The sequence below is a fragment of the Macaca mulatta genome, chromosome 5 (genome assembly GCF_049350105.2).
Source record: "Macaca mulatta isolate MMU2019108-1 chromosome 5, T2T-MMU8v2.0, whole genome shotgun sequence".
NCBI classification, from domain to species: Eukaryota; Metazoa; Chordata; class Mammalia; order Primates; family Cercopithecidae; genus Macaca; species Macaca mulatta.
In genome coordinates, this window is record NC_133410.1 from 63991352 (window position 1) to 64019251 (window position 27900).

Genomic DNA, 27900 nt, shown 5'->3' on the forward strand with positions numbered 1-27900 from the left:
TGAATGGATAAAACAAAGTGTGGTATATCCACATAATAGGGTATTGCTCAGCAGTTAAAGAAAGAGTTTATTAAGTCACCAAAAAACATGGAGAATTCTTGAATAAATATCGTTAGGCCAAAGAAGCTAATCTGAAAACGTTGCATACTGTTTGACTCCAACTACATGGCATTGTGGAAAAGGCAAAACTACAGACAATAAAAAGATCCATCATTTCTAGGATTTCAGAGTAGGTTTAGAACAAGGGATTTTTAGGGCAGTGAAACTGTTCTGTATGATACTGTATTGACAAATGTGTGGCAATATGCATTTATCAACAGCTACAGAATTGTATACAACAGAGAGTAAATCCTAATGTAAACTATGGACTTTAGTTAATGCTGATGTATCAATACTGTTTTTTTGTTTTTGTTTTGTTTTGTTTTGTTTTTGAGAATTAGTCTGGCTCTGTTGCCCAGGATGGAGGGCAGTGGCACCATGTTGGCTTACTGCAATCTCTGCATCCTGGGTTCAAGAGATGCTCTTGCCTCAGCTTCCCAAGTAAGGGGGATTACAGGTTAACTTTGACAAAGGTTCAGTTAAACATGCAACTTATTTTCACATTATTAATATTGAAATCTTGCTATTTATAAAACAGACTCTATAAGACCATTAATCTTGATCCAAAGAAAGTGTATCCTACAGAAAAAGCCCAATGGTCACAAAGAAGCAATAGCCATTGTTTTGGGAACTGTTTGTCACACGGAAGTGCCAGCTTTACACTTGTTTTCAGTGTTTCAGAGTATAACAGCAGTATGTCTGTCTGCATATTTGCCCACATTCTTTTTGTTTGACAATATTATAATACTTAATAAATGTACATATTTTCAAGATATCTGCCCAAATTCTGAGGGTCAAGATAAACATTAAAAAACTGGTCCTTATCTGAGATCTATTTTTTTTTTTTCGTTTTACATTGACTCAAACATTTTGTAACTCAGTCTGTACCCATTCCTCATGGAGAGGAATGAGGTTTCAGGACCATCTTGCCTATTGTTTTGTTTTTATCAGTAGGTGAATTCTTAACATTAGAAAGATTTTCTAAGAATAAATGTGTATTGAACATCTGTGGTTGCCAGAATCCAATGAGTTAGGAGCATTTGTGACATCTCTGCAACCAATTGTTTACAAGTGAAAAACAGACAGATATCTTGAGGTTAAATCTGTTTATATTAGCTTGTGCTCATTTTCTGATTTTTTTGGACTAAAGAATGTTTTCGCTAAACAATAAAGGAAACTTCATAGATTCTTGTCATTAAAAAAATAAGGTGAAGCTATGTCACAAGGTTAAAAATTATATTCTGTATTAAATTTGTATATATATAATTAATTTTTAAAGGTACATAATAGGCATATGAATGAGTAAATTTGTACATGTAATGATTGTTTTAAAATATACATATTATTTAACACAAAGAATACGACTGACTGCATAAAACGAAGTAAAATCAAAATCTAAATTTGGGTCCCTGGTTACTCTTTTTCTACCTTGATTTTCTATTATGAAAAGCCCCATTTTTCAGAAACCACTTAACACCTCTCATTTTGCATAAGGCTAGATAGATATTGCTTTCTGTAACAACTATTGCCCCCTTAACTTCTTATATTTCTTGAATAAATCAGCCACTTTTATTCAGTAAATGCATATTCAATGCCTAGCCTACTAGATGCCAGAAAAAATGCTAATTACAGAGTAAGACCCTGTTTTCAAGCTATTTATAATCTAAAAAGTACTCCGGACAAGTAAACATTGATTTACAACACAGTAAAATAAGTACTAGTTAGGAGAAAGTTCAAAGTTTAAAAGTCACTAAGAGAAGCATAGAGTCTTGTAAGAGTCAGTCTCTCAAAGGAAATGTTATCTAATTGTAATTAAGAGAGAAATAGAGAAATAAGAAATAACAGGGTTGGAGGTGTTGATGGGGTGGAGCAAAGGAGAATTTTACTAAGGGACAGAGTAGGTGCAGAAAAACGAAAACAAAGGTAATGCATTTGTGGATTCCACAAACTCTTGGCCATTTATTTTTCTAATTCTCTTGTGTAAATTCCAAGTGTCGGTAGCTACTGTTACCTGAACATTTCACAGTACGCTGTTTTGTGATTGAGCAGAGAAAAGTCAGGTTTCTAAAATAATAATCGAAAGGTGAGTGATGTTTACGTTCTTTCTTTAGCTGTCATCTGCTTTTTAAATTTCTCAGGTCTGCTGAAGAGTTAAAGGCAAAGAGTTTAAATAGGTATTTTCTAATGAACGTGTTAGGATATAACCCAATGACTTCTTTGGCAGGCCTCAGTAAACTGAGCTAGGTCTGACTGAGGGTCCTTGCTGTGTTATTTCTTTCCTCATTGACTTCTCTTTCTTCACTCGAATAAGTTTATTCTTTTGGCAGTTAACCATAGTCATGTTATTATTTGTCAGTGAGTGAATAAGGAATTCACCCTTCCCAGTCTCTTTTGTGTTTTGCTCCAGGTCTCTTCTTTCTCATCTTTTCCTTAATTTTTCTCCCTCTTTCTTCCCCAACCCCTGACAACAGACTTAGGAATTTGAATATGAGCCAAATAATTAAAAAATAACAGCAGGATATTTCTACATCTCTATGAATGAACATGACTGTGTGGCTACTGCAGCTGCACGTATGGATTCATATCTACATTAATTATTGCATCATGGACTTCACAAAGCCAAGCCCCCAAATTAATCTCCGCCTCCTTCTCTGGCATTCAGAATATAAACTCACCAGAAACATTCCAAATGCAGAAGTGGTTCTCATCTTTTTTTTGCAGCTTAAGATCTGCCTTGATATTTGAAGAGATCTAAACAAGATCAATTTCTTTCACAGGATCAACTAAACAGGTTGTACTTTTTATTATGCATATCAATACTTAGATTTTAGATATAGAAAATATAGAATGCAAATTGTATATTACAAAGCTGTTAAAAAATGAAATATACAAAGACCAAAATCTTCATTGATACTTTAATTAATCATGTAAAGTATTTAAAACCTTTTAAAATAATTTGTTTGCTGTTAAAAATAATATTTTATGTTTATATAGTGTTTTGTTGCTTATTGCTTTAATGTAAAATTACAGTAGCATTGCTATCTTAAAAGTGCTGAATGCTGGACATGTTTTCCATTTTACTAATGAGAAAATAAAACAATCAGCATATATGAGGGTAGAATAGAGATTGAATTTTAGTTTTGTGTTCCTGTGATAGGGGGACTTGCAAATAGTGGCATTACTTTCATGTAAGAAACTTCAGATAAACATGACAGAAATCCACAGTACTTGGTAAATCATTAATATGTAGGTCATTGACATATATTGCCTTTTAAATCTGTGAATCCTTAGTAGAAACTAGAGAGCCCCTTGATCTAATAATCAAACTTAACGAATATTTCTCAACATATACTTTGTGTCATAGTGCTGGAGACTGAGATAGAAAGATGTACAAAAGAATAGTCTCTACTTTCAGTCACTTTGCCCTCATACAGGTAAATCTAAGAAAGTGGGGACTATAAGAACCCTATGTATCTATATCTACCGTAGTATTCCAGCACTGCCCACAGGGTCTAGGGACAAGGTAGGCATTCACACAGGGAGTGTTTGCTGTGTAAAAGGCAAGTTGGAAGATGCAGGAGAGGAGTATGCAGAAAGGAAGGAAGAAAGAGAGGAAGGAGAGAGGGAAGGAAAAACACTTTCTGAGTTTAGTTGAATTTATAAGTCACATTGTAAACAATTTTTATTGATGTTTCTTTCTGAAGAACTGACCTATGTACTCAGGATATGAAGTAGACAATTTCTAACTGAAATAGATCTTTTGAGAAAAAGGGGATCACATAGGAAGTAAATCCATACATTGTAATATGAGACCATTTAGCAAAAGGAACAAAATGAGAAAAGATATTTTATTACATGCCACCTACTTTGCCTCTCAGACCAAAATAGACTATGAAGGGGTAGCTGGAAGTCAGCCCACCACTTAATGATAAATCTACCACTCCCAGCTGACTATAAGCCAATTCTTACAAACTTGGCTGAACACCAAGAAAGTTATTCACATGAGTAAACAAACCAATAGGCAGGACAAATGGTGGTGCATTTTATACACATTTCTTCTAGTGAAAGATCTATTTTCTGAGACTAAGGAGAAGGCTTAGGGAACAAGTGATTTATTGATAAGACTAATTTGTAGTTTGGAAATAGAAATCTCATATTTTTGGTGACATTACATCTGATATGACATAGAGGAGAGTTTTTTAAAATTTGAGATTGTCCTAAGGGCTGGGGCAATTTATGTGTGTAGAAGAACGTAGGCAGGTTTTTGGGCAAATGTGAACAGGAGGAATATCTAGAAAGGTTAATGTCAGGAAGGGCAAAATATGTTGGGAAGCTATGTCAGAAACTTGAAATAAGGTAAGTTTGGCAGTTGAAGAAAAAAAGATACTAAAGGAATTTGAAAGCTAATGAAAGAAAGTTTGCCTAATTAAAAATTCTGTTAGTAACCTTGAACATGAAATAGATTGTCATGGGATCAGGAGATGAATTAGGAAATGATAACCATCTTGCTTAACCTTATCATTTTTAGCCAAGTCATTTAACAGGAGTATCCAATACCTTATTGATCAAATGGGGAAAAAAGTAATTTTCAAGGTCACAGAGGAATCCTTTATACTCTCAAGATTCCATTTCTTTGATATAACCATCACAGGGTCATTAATTTCATCTTCTTTTCTTTTAAATACATTCACCAAGCATTTGGTTTATTTTAATAAAATGATACGTATTCAGGAAATCAAAAATCTTTGACGTAGATACCCAGCCATAATAATCAAATGTAATGATCTTTATTGTTATTTGATGTATACGTAATTGGATAATTTGCTAAAATATTGTAATTCTTGACCTCTTTGTCTTTTTATATGCCCCAGCAATTTTGAAAGAAATTGAAGGCTCTGTGGTTTTTATTTATCATAGAATAAATATAATTGGGTATATCCATATTTTTATTTAGTTTTAAGCATATTACTTCATAATCACTTGTGCTTTCCTATTCTTTTATGTGTTAGACATCTTTCTAATATGGTTAAAAACTCTCTATGTGCCAAAACTATTTCATATGCAACTTTTCTATGTTTTTGCCCCATATGTGCAACAACTAAGAAGTGCTAAGTATGTAGGAGGGTCCCATGATATATGTAGTTGTTAATGGTAAAATATTGTTAAGTAAATACAAAGTACAAAACACAGTTTTTTTTTTCAGTGTACCACAATGAATTCTGAACTTGACTATTATGAAAACTTTGAAGAACTCCATGGGGTTCTAATGTATAAAGATTTTGTCAAATATTGGGATGATGTGGAAACATTCCAGGCAAGACCAGATGATCTTGTCATTGCCACCTATCCTAAATCTGGTAAATCTCTTTGTTATTCTTTTTTCACCTAAAAATAATAAACCCACTGTAAATGGTAAATATTAAGGTGTTCATGTCATACACACTCATTCTCTATATTAAGAACAGATGCAGTAGTTTTGATATGAACATAGAAAAGGTAGCTCTATTCCATGACCACAATTTTTACCTATAACTTGAATAGCATATTGACAGATGGATGTTGTTGAGCACAGTTAGAAACTTACATAACTTACATAAAGAACCTGTATTCATCCCATAATGAAAATTTAAAACTACCAATTGTTTACCTTATATCATTAATGTTGTTGTATATACAGAGTATAACCACCACTTTTTACATACTCTAAAACTCTCTTTCAGCTCACCGGCTCTTTAAGTCTATCTACAAAACTCCATTTTTAAGCAGAGTTCTGGAGTTTTACAACTATAGACTTCTAGAAATTAGACTAGTCTGAATTCATATTTCTCCATCTGGTTGTTCCATTTACCACTTGAAAATAGAGTCAAACACACTAAGTATTCCCTTCATTACCTTGACTCTAAATCTTCTTTATTTTCTTCCCTATTGGAATAAATGGCAGCTCAATACCAGTCATCTGAAGAGGAAACCCGTGAGCTATTCTAGATTCAATCCTTCATGCTTATTCATCTGGCATTTGTAACCAATCAAAATGTTTTGGTCATTTAGTCTGGTAGATATGTCTCACAGTCAGCCTCTTAACACATCTCTTGTCTCCCTTTCTATTGATCCCTCACTCCACTACTGTGTTTATTCTGGCACCAAAGAAATTCTTCTAAAACACAATTCTGATAATCTTGCTCTTCTGCTTAATATAATATATGTCAGTACTTTTCCACGATTTTTATAAAAACAACTTGGATTCTTTAGTATGAACTACAAGGCTTGCTATCTGCTTGCCTGAACCCCAACTCCTCTCTTCAGATAGGCTCTTTGATTTAGGTCTTATAGTCTATTTCCAATTATTTTCCTAACTACTATACCATTCTTAAGTATCAACTTTAGATTAAAAAGAGAGACCGGGCTTCTGCCTGGTAGAACTGTTTCTTACCTCCCACAAGTGGGGAATTTATACCAGTAATTATTAAGGCTAAGCTGAAGATCACATCCTCTCAAAAGCATTTCTTGTCAAAATATCATGTCAGCAGCAATAACAGTAGCAGCAGAACACTGTGTTATAGATTCCTTCTTTGCAGTTATTTAAATCCCTGTGCCATACTACACAATAGTATCTTAATAAAAACAAAATTTATTTTGCTATTGAACAATGTCACTGACTTCAAAAGGCCGTTAGCTCCCATAGGACAGGAACCAGATTTATCCGTTGCTAAGTTTTCTGACCTAGGCCCCAACGTGAGACATAATATGCCATCAATAGAATTTTTGAATGGAAACATGCTTGTGTGCATCACGTATTATTCAAGACTTCTTACTTTTTAGATGTAAAAATTTAAGTCCAAAACTGTTACCACCTTGCACAATGTCACAATTCATCATGAACAAATTTGGACACAGGTCTCAGATGTGCCCTACTATAATATTTATCTTTATCTTTTGAGGTTATTTTTGTGTCCTAAACATAAAATATTATAGAAAACATTTCCTGAGTCTGTGGCTGTTCAGACACCCTTTAAATAGCATTGCATTGGTACCTGCCAACTTTATCCATCTATAAATCCAGCACTCCTGTCATCAACTCTACATGGTCAGCAGGAGACTCAGGTTTATTTAATTTTTACAGGCACAACCTGGGTTAGTGAAATTGCATATATGATCTATAAAGAGGGTGATGTGGAAAAGTGTAAAGGAGATGTAATTTTTAATCGAATACCTTTCCTGGAATGCAGAAAAGAAGACCTCATGAATGGTAATGTTCAAGTTGATTTTAAAAACTATTTGCATATATTCTAAGGTGTGTATGTAGATGGTACAAGCAACAAGATTATAAGCAAGAAGGGAAATTAGTATCAGGTCTTCTACATAAGACAGCATATAAATTTATATAAAAATTTAAATCTTGACAGGCTTTGCAGTATAGCATATGTATGGCATGTGTCTGGAATATAGTGAATAAGGACAATTCTTATATGCCTTCAGTAGAGTTTAGTAATATGTAAACATGTATTTCTCTGTGGGTTAAATGTGATGATATTTTAAATACTGAGAAAAATACCCATACATTTTTCAATGATACATGCAAAAGTATATTTGCCACAGATTCTTTTAATATTGTGGAAAATTAGAAACAACCTAAATGCTAATCAACAAAAGAATACTTAAAGGTTGTATAATAACACTATAAAATCATTAAAAATTTTTGGATGTTTCTTGATAGTGCAGTTTAAATATAATATATCAAGAGAAAAAGAATTAAGAGCTATCAAAACATTCATCTGTGTGCATGGTATTGAGATGGCTGTAAATTTGAGAATATAAGTAGATTTGTATAGATGGTTGCTTGCCAAAATATTAATGATTTCTCTCAGGTGATGAAATTTTATTTCATTTTATATTTTTCTCTGTAATTTTCTCTATTTATAGTTCTTTCTTTCATAGTAAGTATTATTATTAGGAACACAACATAGAATCTTTTTTAATATTTAGTTTTTGTGAATATATATTAGATGTAAATATTAATGGGGCACATGAGATGTTTGCAATGCATGCAATGCATAATAATTACACCATGGAATATGGGGTGTCCATTCCCTCAAGAATTTATACTTTGTGTTATGTACAATCCAATTACAATATAGAATCTTAGAGTTACTTCTGTTTTATAAATATCTATATAAATCCACATAAGTAGTTATAATTTTTGAAGTTGCCTAACCTTTACTTTTTTAAAAATCAGGAGTAAAACAATTAGATGAGATGAATTCTCCTAGAATTGTGAAGACTCATTTGCCACCTGAACTTCTTCCTGCCTCATTTTGGGAAAAGAATTGTAAGGTAACCAGCGTCAAGTGTTCACAAAACTTCATCCAACTCCAAGAAATGATCGAATGATCTCATCAGCTATAAACATTTTTTTATTTATTCTTTCATTGAATCTATAGGCATTTAACAAATGTGGAATACAGTCAATATTGTCAGAGAGTCTATATTAATTCCAACTCTGTGTTTTTCCAGATGTGGTTCTAAAAAGTCCAGTTAAACTCCCTAAGCTAAGCCTAAGTTATTACATCTATAGAAGAAAGATAATAATAACATCTTTTTCATAGAGTTGTTCTAAGGTTTAAATGATAATGCTTGTAAAGTGCTTCACATAATTCCTAGCATGTTGTAAACAATAAATGGTAGCTACTTTTGTATTTGTTATTATTACTAATTGTACTGAATGTCCTCCCTTTGCAAAATACTGTGCTTGGTGTTGTTAGGCATGCAAATGAACAAGAAAAGGATAGGTCAGATAACTGTCCTATAATAACTATGTATCGAGTGCCTAATACGTGTTAGGGACATAACAATAAGATACATGCAAGCCTTGTCTTCATGGACACATTGTCCATTGGAGAAAAAGGACAGGTTAACAGACGAGACAAAAAGTATCATAAGTCAAGTAAGAGAGATAATTCTAACTTAGACACTGTAGGTAGGAAAGGCATCTAGGAGCAACATCTCAGATATTTGAATGGTGTATAGGAGGGATGACAATTCAGAGATAATCTGAGGGGGCATCTGAAATTAGTTGAGTTTGATTAAGTGTACACATTGGCTAAATAAGTAAAGGGAGATTAGCTAGGAATTGATTATAAGAAATATTGAAAGTCAAGTTAAGATGTTTGGACTCTGCCATTTTAATGGTAATGAGGAGTAATAGACATATTAAGCTGATAGTTGATACTATCAGTTTTGCTCTTTAAAAATAATGTTGTACATGACCTCAAAATACAGGAAAAACATGAAGTTTGAGGCCACAAATTCTGTTCTTCAAGAACTTTCTGCCACCAGTGCTGTTCTTCAAGATCTTATAGTACTATTTGCAGTCATCACTAACAAAAAGGGGATGTATCCCAGTCATTACATATTCCCATTTTGTAATTTGTTACATGGCATATTTGACATTTCCTATAGATCTACAGACAAAAATCAAAGATCTCCATACTAGTTTGTTTTTATCATTAGCAATCCTAGATCGACCATATGCGTCCTGCTGAAGTCATTCCATACATAAGGGCAGTCTCATTAGTAAACACCAGTTATATACTTTCCAGAAGATGTGTCATTATTATTTTTTAAGAGATTTGACCAATACACGTTTTTCCTTTGGAGGATAGGTGGTGGAGGTGGACTTGCTGTTAACTCCTTACTTCTCAAATGGAAACAGGTACCATACATTTATAATAGTCCAAGCCTTCACAAAACTGCTTATTTTTCAAGCATTATCAAAGAGTAGGAGATAATTGGAGGGATTCATGTTTGGGTATTTCCAGAGTGATTTACAGAGAAACAACAACAGCAACAACATAAACCAAATAGATAGAGGATATTTGTAAATATCCTTTATGCAAATAGATAAAGGATATTTGGAATGATGGAACAGAAACTAAAAGTGATAAAGATAAGGAAATGACAAAAAGTAACAGACTAGTGGATAATATAAATAACAGGCCAATGGATTTGAGCCATTGGTGTGATTGTAGGAAAGGTATGTGGAATAACTGATGGGGAAGAAGGAAGAAGCGAGATTTCTTGAAAGAAAAGATTATGGCTCAGGATTATGCTTCAAAAGTGAAACCTTTATGGTGAAGGCTTTATTCAGTATTTGGTTACAAAAGTGATTACAAAAGTCTGAAGTAACATAGAAGTAATGATCAATAACTACATAAACTTAGAGAATCAAGTAGATCACACATACCAACAATAATATTACACAGAATGATAAAAGAATTTGAATGGAGAATGAAACCATGATGCAGGTATTCAAATCTTCAATTAAAGCAAGGGAATGACTACAAGCTTAGAAATGGCATCAGATAGGAGACGTATAGACTAGTTAAAGTATCATAGGAGTAGGTGCAGAATTTTTAAGATAGATTATAATCACAAGTGAATCATTGGGAAACTGATAACTTTGACTCAAGAGAGATGCAGTGCAAGTCATATCTTCAGGAAAGAGCTGGATTTCCCTTGAGGACAGAAAAATAAGCGTGCACAGTAAAAAGTTTGGGGTATTGAATAAGATCTGCTAAAAGAAAGAATATAAACTAATAGGAGTTTAGGGAAAGAGAGATCACTCTTTTTTTCTGTCTGGGAAAATAAAAAACCTCATGGAGGACCTGAAGGCAAGCTACAAAATATGGATAGCATTTTGAGAAACGGAAAACATTCAAGAAAGAGAGACTAGAACAAAGAAGACAAGGGGTGAAAATTCTGAAGTAAATTAATACATACTGTGGCAAAGGGTTCCTCTCAGCTAACAGATGAAAAGAACTAGGAAGAGTTATAAGTAAGATTGGAAAAGTTCAATGTGGCTAATGATGGATTTTAGATGAAAAATGTTCACTTTCATTCTCTAGGTTTTAGAGGCTTTTACAAGAGGGCTATAAAATGAGAGCTATACATCTAAGAATAAGCTAGATTTCTATAAAATTGTTAGAAAATGTCATTGGTAAGACAATTTAGTAGCTTTAATCATATTCCACAAACAGTGGAGACTCAACAATATCCTTTCATGACATTGCTTAGGTGCCTGAGGAACTAAGTAGATGCCCATAAGGATACTGGACTTTACTTTCACAGGTCTTTTCATGTAACATTGAGTATCAGACCTAGAGAAGACCACAGATGATCTAACTCAAATCATTTGTTTAGTAAAGAAAACATTTAGGTCAAAAATTACTGGTACTTTGTATTCTTAGTGCCAAAACTAGAAACTAAAACCACAGTTTTCTGATAACTAATTCATTGGTATTTCTTTTGCATGTAAAATGGAAACTAACAAGCTGTTGGTAGAGATTATATTTTCACTGAGATCAATGTGCATATAACTAAAACCTCATAAACATGTTTTTTTTTCCTGCAATATTGACAGTGAAGAGACCTCAGAGCTATATATTTTTTTAATTATGTAGAGTGGTGGTGTAGTATACAGACCAGAACACAGTATAGTTGACTGAATGATATGTCAAATGGTTTACTCTCATTGATTTACTCTCAATGCTATATTATTACTAAATTTCAGCTTTGTCTCTTCACTTTTAGATTGAGAATAATAAATAATGTAACTGACTTAATTTATATTGATAAAATTTACAACACTCAAATGAGGTATCATGTGTGAAAATGGCATAATAATGTTATTCTGTTTGTAGTGAGAACAAACAGAACAACACTACAAAAACCACTGCCATCTCAGGTTATTGAAGATGTCTTTATAAATAATTGTACATGTTTTATGTATTTTGTAAAATGATCATGCATTATGTTTATACTTGAAAACATAAATCCTTTTTATAAAAAATCTTGATGAGATTGTTTGAAAAAAATGTTAAGTGGTTTAATATACAATTTCATCCTCTTAGATAATCTATCTTTGCCGGAATGCAAAGGATGTGGCTGTTTCCTTTTATTATTTCTTTCTAATGGTGGCTGGTCATCCAAATCCTGGATCCTTTCCAGAGTTTGTGGAGAAATTCATGCAAGGACAGGGTAGGAACAGCTTCTTTTCACTGAATTTTTTCAAGGTGATATAAGACAAATGCCATCTCCGAGTAAAAGTTTTTAGCTGTTTTGGTATGCTTTCTTCCCTGATTCATAGTTAAAACGTAGAAATTCTAATGGCGCCTGGAGGTTTAGAGCAACCATACTGTGTCCAGATATAGATAGATGGCAGAATCTGAGCACCCTGGTCCAACATCTAAAAATAAATATATAGAAGTATGTTTGGGGTCGGGTAGCAATTTTACTTTATAAGATTGAGACTCAGTGTCTGATTTTCAGCCTTGTCTCTTTTTAGTAGAAAAAATGTTTTGCATTATGTTATTACAACTCTCTTGAATAAGGAGGGGGGAAGAGATTAGAGAAGAGAGAATGTTCGTTTATTTTCAATAAAATTGCTAGGTTCTATATGAATCTGGAATTCACAAAGAAGGTTGACTATCTACAAAACTCTTCCTCATTCTACCCAGTGTGCAATCTGAATATTTTAACCAGATTTCTCAAATTTGTCAAGAGTTACTTGAGCAGATATTCTGGCAAGTTTTTCTTTTTCATTAAACATTTTGACTCAAGTGTTTAGATTTGAGGAAGAAAGGGTGCAAGATAGTCTAGTATTCACGAAAGAAGGCCATTCTGATCATGTAGCAACAATTATAAAGAAAAATAATAATGAGTTTTCATATCTACACGTGATAATATTAACTCAAGACAAGTATATGTGCTTTGTGTATGTTGCTACATTTTGGGAAAAGTTCTACTAAAGCATAATGAGTAAAACATATGCCTTAAGATTGTCAAGACCTCCACTGTAGGGCAGACAAATATAATTTTGCGTCACTACAAAGGGATAAATAAGATCACTATAAATTTCATTGTAGAATGTTTTCTGTAAAGAAAAATTCCCTAATGGAGTCAAAGAACAGAGGAGGTATACAATGACTTCAGGCAAAGCAGAACCTTTTAATTCACACAACATTATATTATTTTGTCAGCTTTATATTTTATGAAACATTTTTAGTATAAGTGAGGGAAGAGAAAGAAAAAGGAAGAGACAGCATTTGGTTATATTACATCATTTCTAAAATCTAATTTTCTGGAGTAAGAATGACACTAAGGGTACCTAGGAGAGCACCCCTTACCATGTAAACTAATAGTGTACTAAATACTCATATAGTTACTAGTTTTAGTTGCCAAATCTAGTTTGTAAATGGTAAATTTGAGACCGGAACTGCATTATTCTGACTATTAGACCACTGCTAGTTTCACTAAGTCAACTCCCTTCACTAACAATGTGATTTTACACACACACACACACACACACACACACATCAGTTTCAACAATTTTCTCATAAGCTTTAAATCAAATTGATGAGAGAACTTTCCCTACTGTTTTTGTCATAAACTATGTTAAATGATAAAATTCACACTATTTTTACATACACAGATTATTTAACATTCTTTGCCTCTCTTGCTGCAGAGAACTTTGCTTAGGATATACAGCTGATCTATTCTCATTTCATGATCATCTATTTATATTTATTTGTTGCTATTGTTGCTTGAACACTAGTTTTCAAGCAGTTTTAGAAATGATACCACTTTCACACTGTTTTTCTCTCTAATTTTAGTTCCTTATGGTTCCTGGTATAAACATGTAAAATCTTGGTGGGAAAAGGAAAAGAGTCCACGTATACTATTTCTTTTCTATGAAGACCTGAAAGAGGTGAGGAACTTGAAACACATAAGCAACTTGGTAATTTCTAAGAGTTGGCATTTGAAAATACTCTGGATACAAAAATATTCCTTTAAATAATGATAACAGCCATCTTCTAAATTTTTATAAGAAAAGGACCAAAATAATCCAGATACTTTAGCATAGATTTGAAGCTAGCAAATAAAAATATTCTGAAAATAAATACATTTTAAACCGCAAGTCTCAAAAATGTCAAAGAAAAACTTTGAAAGAACTTGACTTCATGAAACAATAACAACACACACACACACAAACACACACATAGACACACACACACACACACACAAGGAATCAACATGGGAAAGTAATTAACTAGTCTTCAAATGTAGAGATGTTGCAATTGTTAAGATAGGTACTATAAAATAACCATGCTTATTATGTTTAAATAAAAGATGAAATTTTTAAAATTACAAAGAAACAAAAGCTATTAAAATTGACAGAGCAGATTTGAAAAAACTAACCAAATATAATTTCTAAAAATAGTTTAAAAATAAATATGGAAAATTAAGAGATGGGTTCAATAATAGATTAGACATGGCTACATAGTGAATAGTTGAAGTAAAAGATGGAGCTAAGGAAATTCCATAGAACGTAGCACAGTGAGATAAATAGGCTATTTGATGAATAGCCTATTTTATTTAAAAAATAAATAAAAAATAATTATTTTATTTAAAAAATAAAAAAGTTATTGGTATGTAAGACACAGTGATAAGGTCTCACATATATCAACTCAAACTTCCAGAAGAAGAGTGTAAAGAGAACGTTGAAATATCAATACACAAATTTTTATGGGCTTAAAATTTTCCCATAATCTAGTTTTTCTTCAGTTTTATTGTTAGTCAGCGTAATCCAAAATAAAAATCACTATGAGATACCGGTTTTGCACCCACTACACTGATAACAGTTGGGAGGCCGAGGTGGGTGGATCATGAGGTCAGGAGATCGAGACCATTCTGGCTAACACTGTGAAACCCCGTCTCTACTAAAAAAAAAATACAAAAAATTAGCCGTGCGTGGTGGCGGGCACCTGCAGTCCCAGCTACTCTTGAGGTTGAGGCAGGAGAATGGCGTGAACTTGGGAGGCAGAGCTTCCAGTGAGCTGAGACCATGCCACTGCGCTCCAGCCTGGGTGACACTGAGACTCTGTCTAAATAAATAAATAAATAAATGAATAAATATCTGACAATAACAAATATTAGGATGCGAATCAGTGAAAACTAACACACTGTTGATCATAGCATAAAAAGATACAAACACCATGGAAACAACCTGTCATTATCTAGCAAAGGCAACCATGCACATAGTTTAAGATCCTGAAATTCTACTCTTGGACATATACTCTAGAAAAACTCTCACTTGTGTACATTAGGTTATATATTCAATAATTTTCATAGTAGCATTCTTAATAACTGTAAAATTTGAAAACAACCCAGGTATACATATACCAAAGAATCTATATATAATGTATTTTATTGTATTATAATTAGATATTATATTATAATCAAAGGGAATATGCTTCAAAAACACATATCAGTTAGGTAAAATCAAACTATATGTTGTCTACAGATACATACCTAAGTTTGAAACCTATAGAGCAGATAATTTGAAAAATTTGAAATTAGCAGATTTTTTTCTTTTCTTTTTCTTTTTTTTTGGTTGTTTTATTTTTGTGGGATGGGAGTAGAGGGTGAAGGGAATTCAAAAGAAAAAAAAAAAAAACTAAGAAAACTGTGAACGTTTTTTCCATAAGTTAAGTAGTAGGTAGTAGGTGGTGTACATTGTTTTATTATTTAAATGAGATATATACATATATCTCATAATTTTTAAAACATAGAAAACATAATGAGTTTCTTTATTAAGAGGTGAGAAATTTCTTCTATTTTCTTATCCTTTACTATCACCAAAAAAGCAATTGATCTCCATGTCTTATTCATATATTTGAATAACCTTTAAAATCCTTTATAGTAGTTCAGTAATTTTAGAGTTTTTTTGGTGAGCATTTATTTAAAATAAAATCATAAATAATATTTTATAAGTTAAATTATTTATAGAATTTAATACTAGATCAAATTTGAATAAGAAAAGCAGTCATGACCTATAGTTTATTATATTATCTAATACTGTGCTCTGTAACTAGACTATTAATGACAGTGAATTTGAAATGCACACAAACAAAATTAAATAGTTACTCCACTCTCTTCCTCCATTCCAAATTGTCCATGTCTACTTACTCCCGATTTTGGCCAATAATGGCCATGTTTAGGTTTCCTCTATATTTGAATTAATAAGAAGGCTAAGAATACACAAATTAATTTTTATTTGTTTCTACAATGTATCCAGTAGGAAAAAAAACAAGATATTATCACTATATATATGTATATATATACACACACACATATGTATATATAAAATAAGATTATGTGTATATATTAAATATGTACACATACATATGAGATGCTTACTTTACACCCATATATACACATAATATTTTTTCTTGTGTCTTGAAGCATCATCTTTTTTAATTTTAATTTTTAATTTTTATGGGTACACAGTAGGTGTATATATTTAGGGGCACATGACATATTTTTATATAGGCCCACAATGCGTAATAATCACATCAGGGTATATGAGGTATTTATCACCTCAAGCATTTATCATTTCTTTGTGTTACAAACATTCCAATTATAGTTTTTAATTATTTTAAAATGTACAATAAATTATTGTCGACTGTAGTCACCATGATGTGCTATCAAATACTAGATCATTCTATCTAGCTCTATTTTTGTACTTATTAACTATCCCCACTTTAGTATTGCAAATAGTTGCACTGAGTGATATAGCTGAATAATGGGGTATATTATAGGAGTGGCACAGATATGGGGATGTTTGTAGCTATGGAATATAGACAACTGATGTTGCATTGTGAGTATTTGACGTTTTACAACTTTTCTTAATTTTTCTTGTTTCTTTGTTTCTCACACCAATAAATTAGGAGAAAAATGAAAATTGCCTGCATATTTTTATCCCCCAAACTTGATTTTTCACAGGGGACTTCAGGTTTTGAGTATGATATTTGTATTCATAGATAACATCTATTATGTGTGATTATGCATCAAGGACTACAATAAACATTCGCAAATATTATCTCATTTAGTTTTTTGAAAAATCTTTAAGGTATCTTTTATAAACATTTTATGGATGAGGAAAATTATGCTTAAAACAGATTTAAAAAAATTTCTCCAAAAGTGTTCTTTTTCCTCATTAGAAATCTAAATCTAATATCAGTAGGAGAAAAGAGAAAGGTTTATTTTTTCTTTCATTTAGATAGTGATTTATTCATTTTTAGCAGTTTTAGCAATTTAGTTCTCAAAACATTTTTTCTCCCTAGGATATCAGAAAAGAGGTGATAAAATTGATACATTTCCTGGAGAGGAAGCCATCAGAGGAGCTTGTGGACAAGATTATACATCATACTTCATTCCAGGAGATGAAGAACAATCCATCCACAAATTACACAACACTGCCAGACGAAATTATGAACCAGAAAGTGTCGCCCTTCATGAGAAAGGGTGAGAAAGTCTTGTGGTTTGCCTCAATACTAGAGGAAGTCACAAAGTGATATGGTTATAAGCAAAACTCTAGTGAGGTATTTTAATGCCTGTGAACCCAGCTTCAGTTTTCTTCAACAGTCTCTCATATTTGAACACACTCTTTAAGTTACACTTCTATTATATTGCAATTACCTGTTGATATTTAGTATATGCATCATATTATGTTAAAAATAACGAGCAGACACCTCAATCGCAGCACTGGAAATAATATCACACCCTACTAGTTGTCATTAACCAAGCCTATATGCCTCAGTGTTACAACATATATCATATAGTTCCTTTAAGTTCTAACCAGAAATTCAGCAGAAACGTTTTATTCCTATCTCTTTTTGCGTTGAAGAAATAAGTTTAGAATAGTTTGTCAACATTTTTTTTTTAACAAGTGGCAAACACCTATCAAGGGTAAGTGGCAAAAAATAGAAATTCAAATATAGCTCTGTTTAGCAAAAATTATCAACATATAAGGAGAAAAACATTCTATTTGGGGGGAGGCACAGCCTGATGAGATATAGCCAGTTAACAAATTTAAAGGCCTGTCAGATATTCAGATATTCAGAGTATTGTGACACCAGTCTATTGATATGTGAGGAAGCAGAAACAAACAGAATAGAATCAAATCTTGCTCTTGGAACCATATTGTCAGTGAGAGCATCAGGGACTTTTTAAAGTAACAGAAATAGCAAACCTGGTACTGGAGAAAAACAAAACAAAACAAGGAGCCACTGAAAAGAGAATCAATTCTCAAATTATATTTTAATTATGTACTCTTTTGATTATCTGTTTCCTTTTTTAGTTTTTTGAGACAGAGTCTCGCTCTGTTGCTCAGGCTAGAGTGCAGTGGCACAATCTCGGCTCACTGCAACCTCCGCCTCCCAGAATTAGCAGTTCTCCTGCCTCAGCCTCCTGAGTAGCTGGGATTACAGGCGTGCGCCACCACGCCCGGCTTTTTTGTATTTTTAGTAGAGACGGGGTTTCACCATGTTGGTCAGGCTGGTCTCAAACTCCTGACCCCATGATCCACCCGCTTCAGCCTCCCAAAGTGCTGGGATTACAGGCATGAGCCACCGCGCCCAGCCTATCTGTTTCCTTTGTCAAAATTCTACGTATAAATATTACAAAGGACTTAAAACAGTTGTCATACTTGCAAATGGTGGCTTGCTGCTATACCCTCAGAACCTATCTGATTTTTTCAGGATACACATTTTCTGTCTTCTGGGTTTTGGGTTATTTCAGTGGGAAAGTTTAGAGCTCCTTGAGCTAGAGGGCAAGTGAACTCTTGAACAGTTTGAAAAAGAAGGCGACTTCCTTCTTCAAGGTGAGTGTTGGAAGTGTGTTGGAAAGCAAAACAGGAAAAGCCTGCTGGACTATTGTCATTACACAGAAGGGAAGCACTGTCTGGCTGGCAGTAGCGGGAGAAGTCATAAAGAGGCAGTAGATATAAAGAAAGCCTGAATATCAATAAAGAATTAGATGTGGTTAAGGGAATAACTTCCAAGCTTATGTGTAGATACCTGGTGTTGACATTACACAGGTCATTAAAATGTACATGGAGAAACCACAATATGATAAGGAATAAAATGAATTTATTTTTGAACTAATTGAATTTGAAAAACTTGGCCATCTTTCAGGTGGCAAAGTCATGCAGGCGGTTGTATATAAAGCTTAAGTCTGGATTTTAGTGCTAACAGCATTAAGATGATATTTAACACCTCGAGAGCGGGTAAAACATGGACCTTATCCTGGGAGCCCCAACAACTGAGATGAAACTTGAGAAGAAAAAATAAAGTGGCATGAGAAGAAAGAATCAGAGAATTAAATTAAATTTGTCATTTTTTTTAAACAAATTAGGACAAGCCCACCTTTGTAAGCCCAAATAACTATATCATTAATGGTATACATTTTATTCCTAAAATTGAGAATTACAAGAATAATATTTGATTAGGTGTAAATGAAAGTTATGAAATTAGCAAACCTAATGATTCTTTTTTGAAGGCTTAATACTTACTGCACTTTCTTTTTTGTTACAGGAATTACAGGAGACTGGAAAAATCACTTTACAGTAGCCCTGAATGAAAAATTTGATAAACACTATGAGGAGCAAATGAAGGAATCTACACTAAAGTTTCGAACTGAGATCTAAGAAGGTCTTTCTTTACTTAACATATCTGATATTAAAGATTTCTTTTCATTATTCTCCACTTTTTCTTATTTTAGATTGCTAGAAAAGACATAATCATGGATTACGGTGACATTTTCTTTTTAAATTTTTGTTTAACAATTTTTTTGAGACAGAGTCTCACTCTCTTGCCCAGGCTGGAGAACAGTGGCACCATCATGGCTCATTGCAGCCTTGACCTCCTTGACTCAAGTGATCTTGCCACCTCAGCCTCCCAAGTAGCTAGGACTACAAGCATGTGCAACCACGCTTGGCTAATTTTTTTTATTTTTTTATTTATTTTGTAGAGATGAGGTCTTACTATATTGTCCAGGCTCATCTTGAATTCCTGGGCTCAAGTCTCCCAAATAGCTGCAACAACAGGCACACACCACCATGCTCAACTAATTTTAATTTTTTTTTTTTTTTTTGTATAGACAGGGGCTTGCTATATTGTCCGGGCTGGTGTCAATCCCTTGAGTTCAAGTGATCCTCCCACACCAGTCTCCCAGAATACTGGGGTTACAGGCATGAGGCACCATGCCTGGCCCAGGTAACATGTTTATTGAGCTGTACATATACATGAGAAATAAGAAATTTTTTTTTTCTGCTATCATCTCTTAAATTTTGTTTTCTTTTTCTTCCTCTTCTTCTTTTCTATTTTTTATAAATATTATGTACAACTATAACCTATGGGAATGACGTAGTAACATAGAATATTCATCTTGTTAGAGTTGTATTAAAAATAAACAAGCATTTCAAATTATTTCTGTGATTGATTTTTCCATTTAGTAGGACATTAGTATATAATAAAAATGGTGCATGAGCTTTGAAGACTCTGGAAGAAGGAATGAAAGAATATATAATTTGGGGGCATAACTATAGCTATGATTTCTTTCCTTATTTTCTTTGATTTTATTTATTTATTTCTTATTTATTTATTTATTTATTTATTTTTTGAGACGGAATCTCCCTCTGTCGCCCAGGCTGGAGCATAGTGGCGCCATCTCAGCTCACTGCAAGCTCCGCCTCCCGGGTTCACGCCATTCTCCTGCCTCAGCCTTCGGAGTAGCTTGGACTACAGGCGCCCGCCACCACGCCCGGCTAATTTTTTGTATTTTTAGTAGAGACGGGGTTTCACAGTGTTAGCCAGGATGGTCTTGATCTCCTGACCTCGTGATCCGCTCGCCTCAGCCTCCCAAAGTGCTGGGATTATAGGTGTGAGCCACTGCGCCCAGCCCATTTTCTTTTACTTTCTACAAAATGAGTTAATTTTAAATTTACCTTAGTCTAACTCATTTTTTTTTAACATAACACAACTGATTTCCAAACATCTAAAGATAATTCCAATGAGTGTTATTTATCTTCAACTAGTTTGAAATATTTATGCTTTAGGGTTCCTTTCTATTCTTTTTCTGTACTATGTTTAGTCAATGCTTCCTTTCATTAACACAGAGGTGACAAGATCATTACATATTTACCTTGGGTCTTCAGTAGAACACTTATCTAGACTACAATAGACTAAAAGGCCAAATCTGGGGAGAAATCCAGATGATTTAGTTTCTTATTTTTTGGAGAAAAGTTCATGGATTTCTGAGCACCTTGTTCAATAGTTATAGTTTTTCAGAATCAAAGTTTTTCTTTAAATGATTAACACAGTTATTCATTATACAAAAATTGGAGAGTCTTGTAAACTATTAAGATATTGCAGAGGACAGTCTTTGCTAGGGGAATCAGAATGAATCCCTGAAAACAACAATTGTTATACATTTTTTATGTGCCCATTTAGCCATAATTTTTTAAGTTTCACATTATAATGTCCAATAACTTTGTTAGCATGTATTTTGTAAGACTCATAGTTGATGTTGCCCACATTATAATTGACGTAAGTTAAGGAATAATAAACCTACATATCTTTCTGACATCAGTCCTTAGTGGAATAACATATTCCAGTTTAGCCTGAGTAAAAATTGGACCAATTACATCTTTCCAAAGCTTGCCCAGAAACTTTTGTATCTTCTTTGGAGAAGTAATAGGGCTGGGATCTAGCTTCAATTTCACATGGAAACTTTAACCCCTTTAGATTCTTGGCATCTTCCTGGAGCTGGGCTTACAGTCCATATGGACTGGAGACAATGAAAACCTTGGACAGCATCATGTGGTAAAATACATAGGGGAGGCCAGTGTAGCTTTGGTTCTGTGCTTCCAAGAAAGCTACAGAAATTTTTATCTCATTGCTTAGTATTTCCAAATTATTATATCTCTAGAGCAATGCCTTCAGGCCCAGATAAATTCATAGAAATACTTTTTAAAGGTTTGTTGACTGACTAATACCATGTGTTATCATTTGAATGTGTTCCCCAAAAGTTTATGTGTTGAAAACTCAATTAATCTGCCCTCATGAATGGATTAATTGACTAATGAGAGCTCTGCACTCATGAATGGATTGATGTCACTATCCCAGGAGTGGGTTCATTATTGCCAGAGAGACTTTGTTACAAAAGTGAGTCCTCTTTGGCTCTTGCTGTCTCACATTTGATGCCTTTTATGTTATGTTGCAGCAAAAAGGCCCTCACCAGATGCCAGTGCCATGCTCTTGGACTTTTCAGTTTCCCAAACTGAGCCAAAGAAATTTCTGGATTTTATAAATCCCAGTTTATGGTGTTCTGTATAGTAACAGAAAATCAACATCTGTCAACACTAGGAAGTATTCAGTTAGCACTTATGGGTGTGATAATTGCTCATAATCAGAGCCATCCCATAAAGTTCCTTCATATGATTAAAATACCTTAGAATTCAACTTAAGAAATGAATAAATTAGATTGTATGGGACTATACCTGACAGCATAAAATAAACAAGCATCCATGTTGATATAAATAAATGATTAAATAATTAAATGTGGTAAATAAATATACCATACAGAAGAATTTCACCTACTTACATATAGTTCCCCATGCCATTCCTTAAGTGTGAGATTCATATAGGGATTTTCTTATAAAGGGCAAGAAGTACAGTATGGGGGGAAGAGTAATTTTAGAGTGGAGAAACCCTACCTCAGCCAGGTAATTCCCCTTTTGTATATGACTAATTACCTGATCACGCGAATCACCTTCTATGTTCTGCTCCCTATCAGACCTCTGATCTCACTGCCACTTTCACATTCCCCAGGGATGCTACTGTCTGCTAGGCCTCTGAAACTCCTTAGCCCCTTGTCATGCTACCATTTTCAAAGAAACAAATGGAAACAAAAAGAAGAGAGAAAAGGAATTTTCACTTATTTTTAGATCTAATGTCTTCAGGGTTCAATCAAAAGTACAGCGTCATAAAAGACCTCCTTCTTCTCCCTTTGCTGACACCTACCTTATCCTCATAAGCCAGAAGACTTGGAAAGGTTCTGGTTCATGTCTCAGGTAACTTCTGAGAAATCAAGACATGTCTTCATTGGAATAGCAAGATTTAACTCTCTTGAATTCTGTTCTTTCTGGGTTTTGGCCCAATATTTAAAAATTTTATTCTCAGTTCAGCAAAATGAAATAAGCTTAAAATAAGCAGAATAAAGTAAAAAATAAAAACAAAAACAGAAATAAACTGGATACAGGAAAACAATGGAGAAAATTAATGAAAGCAAAAGCTATTTCTCAAAAAAGATTAATAACATTAATAAACCTCTACAAAGACTGACAAAGATGGGAAAACAAAGGACCTACATCACTAAAATCAGCAATAAAATAAGAAATATAACCACAGATTCTATAACCAGTGAAAGCATAAGAAGAAAAGCCTGTAAGCTTTATGCTAGTACATTTGACAATTTAGAAAGAATGGCCAATTCCTTAAAAACCACCTACTACCAAACTCATAGAAGACAAAATAAAATACCTGAATCGTCCTATAACCATTACACATGTAATAAAATACTCTTGAAAGAGAATTCCCAAAGCCTAGATGACTTCAGCGAATTTTATGAAACATTTAGAAAAGACACCTAGTAATTGTAATGATACCTGTCTCAAAATATTAAAAACTGGCCAGGGGCAGTGACTTAACACTGTAATCCCAGCACTTTGGGAAGTCGAGGTGGGAGGTTCGCTTGAATCTAGGAGTTTAAAACTAGCCTGGGCAACATAGTGAGACCCCATCTCTACTATGTATGTATAACTGGTTTGAGATTCTTGTAATTTTTCACATAACCAATATATTTTCTATTATGTGGTTCTTTTTTGTCTTTAGGGTTTGAATCATGATGCTGAGAAGTGGCAAAGTTTTTAAATTTTCAAGTCTATCAATCTACACCACAATGGAACTTAAAGTTGAAGTTGAACCCTCTCATTTAACAAAATATGAAGACACAGTTATATATTCATCCTTTCTGAACATCCTAAACTAATACTTTATTTGACTCTATAAAAAGGTCTTGATTAATTTTTTTTCTTCTCTTTCAGGGAAAAAGCCAAAAAAACCTTAATAAGAATAATAATAATAATTACTGTTAATATTTTATTTATCATTGTATGTGTCACGGATTGTTCCAAGTGCTTTATTCATTTCATTGTCACAACCCTTCAATAAAATGGAACATAAAGTCATTCCCATTTTAATGATAATGACATTATGGCAAAGAAAATCTGTACAATCTATACAAATTATCCAAAAATCACACATGGAAAGTCCTTGTGAAAACCTGGTCCCAGATCCATAGTAGATGTTCCCTAAATGGTAATTTCTGCATCTATCTATCTAACCCCTACCTAAATTTTTTTTTTTTTTTTTTTTTTTGAGACAGGGAGGGTCTCGCTCTGTCATGCAGGCTACAGTACATTGGCACAATCATAGCTCACTGCAGCCTCAAACTCAAACTCCTAGGCTTATTTCATTTTCCCACCTCAGCCTCCCAAGTAGCTGAGACTATAGGCAGATGCTATCATGCTTGGTTCAACCCTGACCTACTTTTTATTTTACAAAATAGAAAACTTTTCGCTAATTGTTTTATAACAAGCTGTTCGATATTGTTGATATTTCAATCTCCAATTTAAAATTTCAGATAAAACCATATTATCGTAAAAGCATGATGACAGGAACACAGTATTATTATGGAAACAAAGACAAAATAAATTAATACAGATACACAAACACATGTATACAAAATTATATTTTTAATAAAGATACAGGTTTTAGTTTTGAAATATGTTTCATTTAGACTGCAAAACAAGCAAGAAGATCTCTTATGAATCAGAGTTGTTTATACTCTCAGGAAGGAAGATAATGATCTAACCAATCTCTTTCATTGGGAACTGTTTTCTGAATATTATAAGGCCCCAGGGATTCCAGATGGAATAGAGTGTAATTAACTCTTCACCATCAAATACCTGTGTTAGAAGACCTTGAGAATGAATGTTTGCCTAGTAGCAAATGGCATCCTACTTCTTGACTACACTTGCGCCTGAGGATACAAAAGGACAAGGTGTATTTAACCTTAGAATGTCTCTGTAAGATGAAAACAAATAAATGCAATTATCTCCACTTAAAGTCTAAAATTGTCAAACACTTATAAGATAAATGACTTGTTCAAGACTGACTAGTAGGAAGAGTTTTAGTATAAAAACTTAAACTCATTATCTCTTTTTTAAATGGGACTGAATGGAGGATTGAGAATGGCTCTTTATGTGAAAGATAATATATTTAATATATTTTCTTTTGTTTTAAGGCAGTATTGAAATGAAAAAAGAATTAACTCTTAGATTCTGATAGCATACATGGTGATAATGTAATAATTTTAGTAATAATTAAGCTATATTGGGTAATTTTTGCACGCCAAACAGCATACTGAATATTTACATGTTAAATCATTCCTTTTATGAAATTTTAACAATGAAAAAGACATAATAGCATGATTCTATGAAGAATCTGCTAAGATAAAGAATCCTAGGCCAGGAACTGTGGCTCAGCACACTGGGATGCCAAGAGGGAGAATAGCTTGAGGCCAGGAGTTTGAGACCAGCCTGGGCAGAACAGCCCAGTTTCTACAAAACAACACAGTCTCTACAAAAATAAAAATAAAATACATAAATAATCCTCTACTCAATAACAGAGTTCATTTGCCCAAAGATACATATTTGGTAACTGAACATTTCTAATGATACTATGAATTTCAAAACTATTATTATTAGGTTGAAATGTTAGTGTATGAAACAGAAATCATACCTATCTATCAGTATTTGATAAATATTTATCTTCTACATTTATTTTCTTTAATAATGTACATTGGTCACTATTCCTGTTTATTATTGCACCTTTATCTTCTTTACAGTCCCAATCATAGCCTTTCTGTCTCCACTTATCATAAATTCAGTTTGAATCTTCCAGTTCTCCAAATAGACATAATGGCTATCTTTCTGTTTCTAACACTTTTATAATAGTTCAAGTTACTCCCTCTATTCAAGATTCAGTGGTACCAAAGCATTAAGTGCTGAGCATGCAAGGACAGTAAGACACGCACAGTTCGAACTTTATGGAATTTATGAGGTAATGCCACATAAATTAAACAATCAACTCTAATATTAGCCATATGCATTTAGCATGACAACAGGATGCTTTGGAAACACATAAAGGATACATACCCAAAAAATGGAAGGTTTCTTAGGGAAAGTGATATGGAAACTGAAGGACAATTAGCAATCAGCTGGGCAATAATGGAGCATGATGTTCTAGGCAGAGGGAAAAATATGTGTGAAGCAATAGGTAAATGAGTTTAGGGTAATGTAATTCAGAATATGTGATGCAGAAAGTAAGAGGTAAGGCTGGAGTTATGCATATTCTTGATAGTAAAGAAACTTGAGAGCATTAATAAAGAATATAAATTTTTTTTGCCTTTTTGATGTGGTAACAATTCTTCAGCAGCTTTGTAACCAGCAGACTCAGTGGAGTATCAAATATAGGGAGAGGATCCATGCTGACAGGGAATGAGGGGTGAAATAGAAATGAGGAAATAGAAACAGGGATTTTCCCTGTGACTGCAAGATATTTATTTGGAAATTTTATGATCCTACTGTTAACCTTACCACTGGATTAGATTTATAATAAGGATATCTTTCTGCTCTTTTTCCTTCTATACTTTCTTCTCCTGCTGATGTTACTGTTACTACTACAACTGTGATAGACACCTTTTTTAAAGTACTTTAGAGGAATAAAACAGATGAATTAACTCATTGGTTCTCACAAACTGGTGATTTACCAAGATCACTCTGGCTTAAGAGTGGACCACTTATTAGAAGAGATAAAACCAGAGATGGATAAAACAGTTAAGAAGCTGTTGTTATCCAACTGAAAGAAGACAGCAGCTTGAGATGAACACTGAATATAAGAAGTGGGCAATTGAAGAGATGGTTTACGTGAATAGATCAGAAAATGTCATGGTGACTAATTGAGGCAATATGAAGGAAGTGAGAGAAGACAAGGTTATAGTTTATAATATTGCCTGATTGTCATTGACAAAAATAGCAAAATAGAAGTATTTTCCTCCCTTTGTTTGAGGCAGGGTACGGATACAATGATGAATTCAATTTTGAATGTGTCAAATTTGAAATGTTATGAGATATCTAAAGAAGATGTCCAGTAATCAGCTTACTATACAAACCTAGAGCTCAGGAGACTTAAATACAGAAGTGGATATAGGAGATTTCCCAGGGGAGAAAGTGTAGTTTTATCAGAAAAGAAGGCTTGTAGCTTGCAAGGAGTAGGATCTGGATAATTACCAATATGTAGGGAATGGGCAGAAGAAAATTAGGTAATAAGCAACCCCCAAAAACAGAATGTTTCAAGATAAAGGAGGAAAACCAGAAGAAACCAGTACAACTAAAGCTAAACTACAAAGAACTTTTCAAAGGAGGGTGTGGTCAAATGGTCAAATGCTATAGAGAAGGTAGATACAATTAAAAAGAAAGTATTGGCTTTAAATGTAACAACAAATGTGATTATTCTTTGATAGATTTTAACATAGCATTATTTGCAAATGACTGGAGTGGTGAGATGGTGGGAGAAGAATCCATGTTTCCGTGGGTTAGTCCCATGAAAGGGAGGAAAAGGAATAGAAACAATAGGAATATAAGTTCCTACAAGTAGATTGACTGTGAAAGAGTGGAGAGAACTGGTAGTACTTAGCCTATGATTAATATTCAGTAAATTATTAGTGGAAAAATGGCAAGAAAAGGCATGTGCTACTTAAACTTATAATATATTTTGATCT

General features: G+C 33.4%; 1 protein-coding gene across 3 annotated transcripts; it reads left to right on the forward strand.

Moving 5' to 3' along the window:
- The first annotated feature begins 2734 nt into the window (after positions 1–2734).
- On the forward strand, positions 2735–24245 carry SULT1E1 (sulfotransferase family 1E member 1). Of its 3 annotated transcripts, XM_078002661.1 has the most exons (9): positions 2735–2890; positions 5303–5456; positions 7220–7345; positions 8333–8430; positions 12006–12132; positions 13767–13861; positions 17280–17460; positions 19530–19646; positions 23889–24245. In XM_078002661.1, the coding sequence occupies exons 2-8, from the start codon at positions 5312–5314 to the stop codon at positions 19640–19642; spliced, it is 885 nt and encodes a 294-aa protein (XP_077858787.1). In that variant the 5' UTR covers positions 2735–2890; positions 5303–5311; the 3' UTR covers positions 19643–19646; positions 23889–24245. The 3 variants fall into 3 exon arrangements, with proteins under 3 accessions (XP_077858787.1, XP_014994069.2, XP_028704371.2); XM_015138583.3 differs by lacking the exon at positions 23889–24245 and having other exon boundaries at positions 19530–20423; XM_028848538.2 differs by lacking the exons at positions 5303–5456; positions 23889–24245 and having other exon boundaries at positions 2757–2890; positions 19530–20423.
- Positions 24246–27900: the final 3655 nt, after the last annotated feature.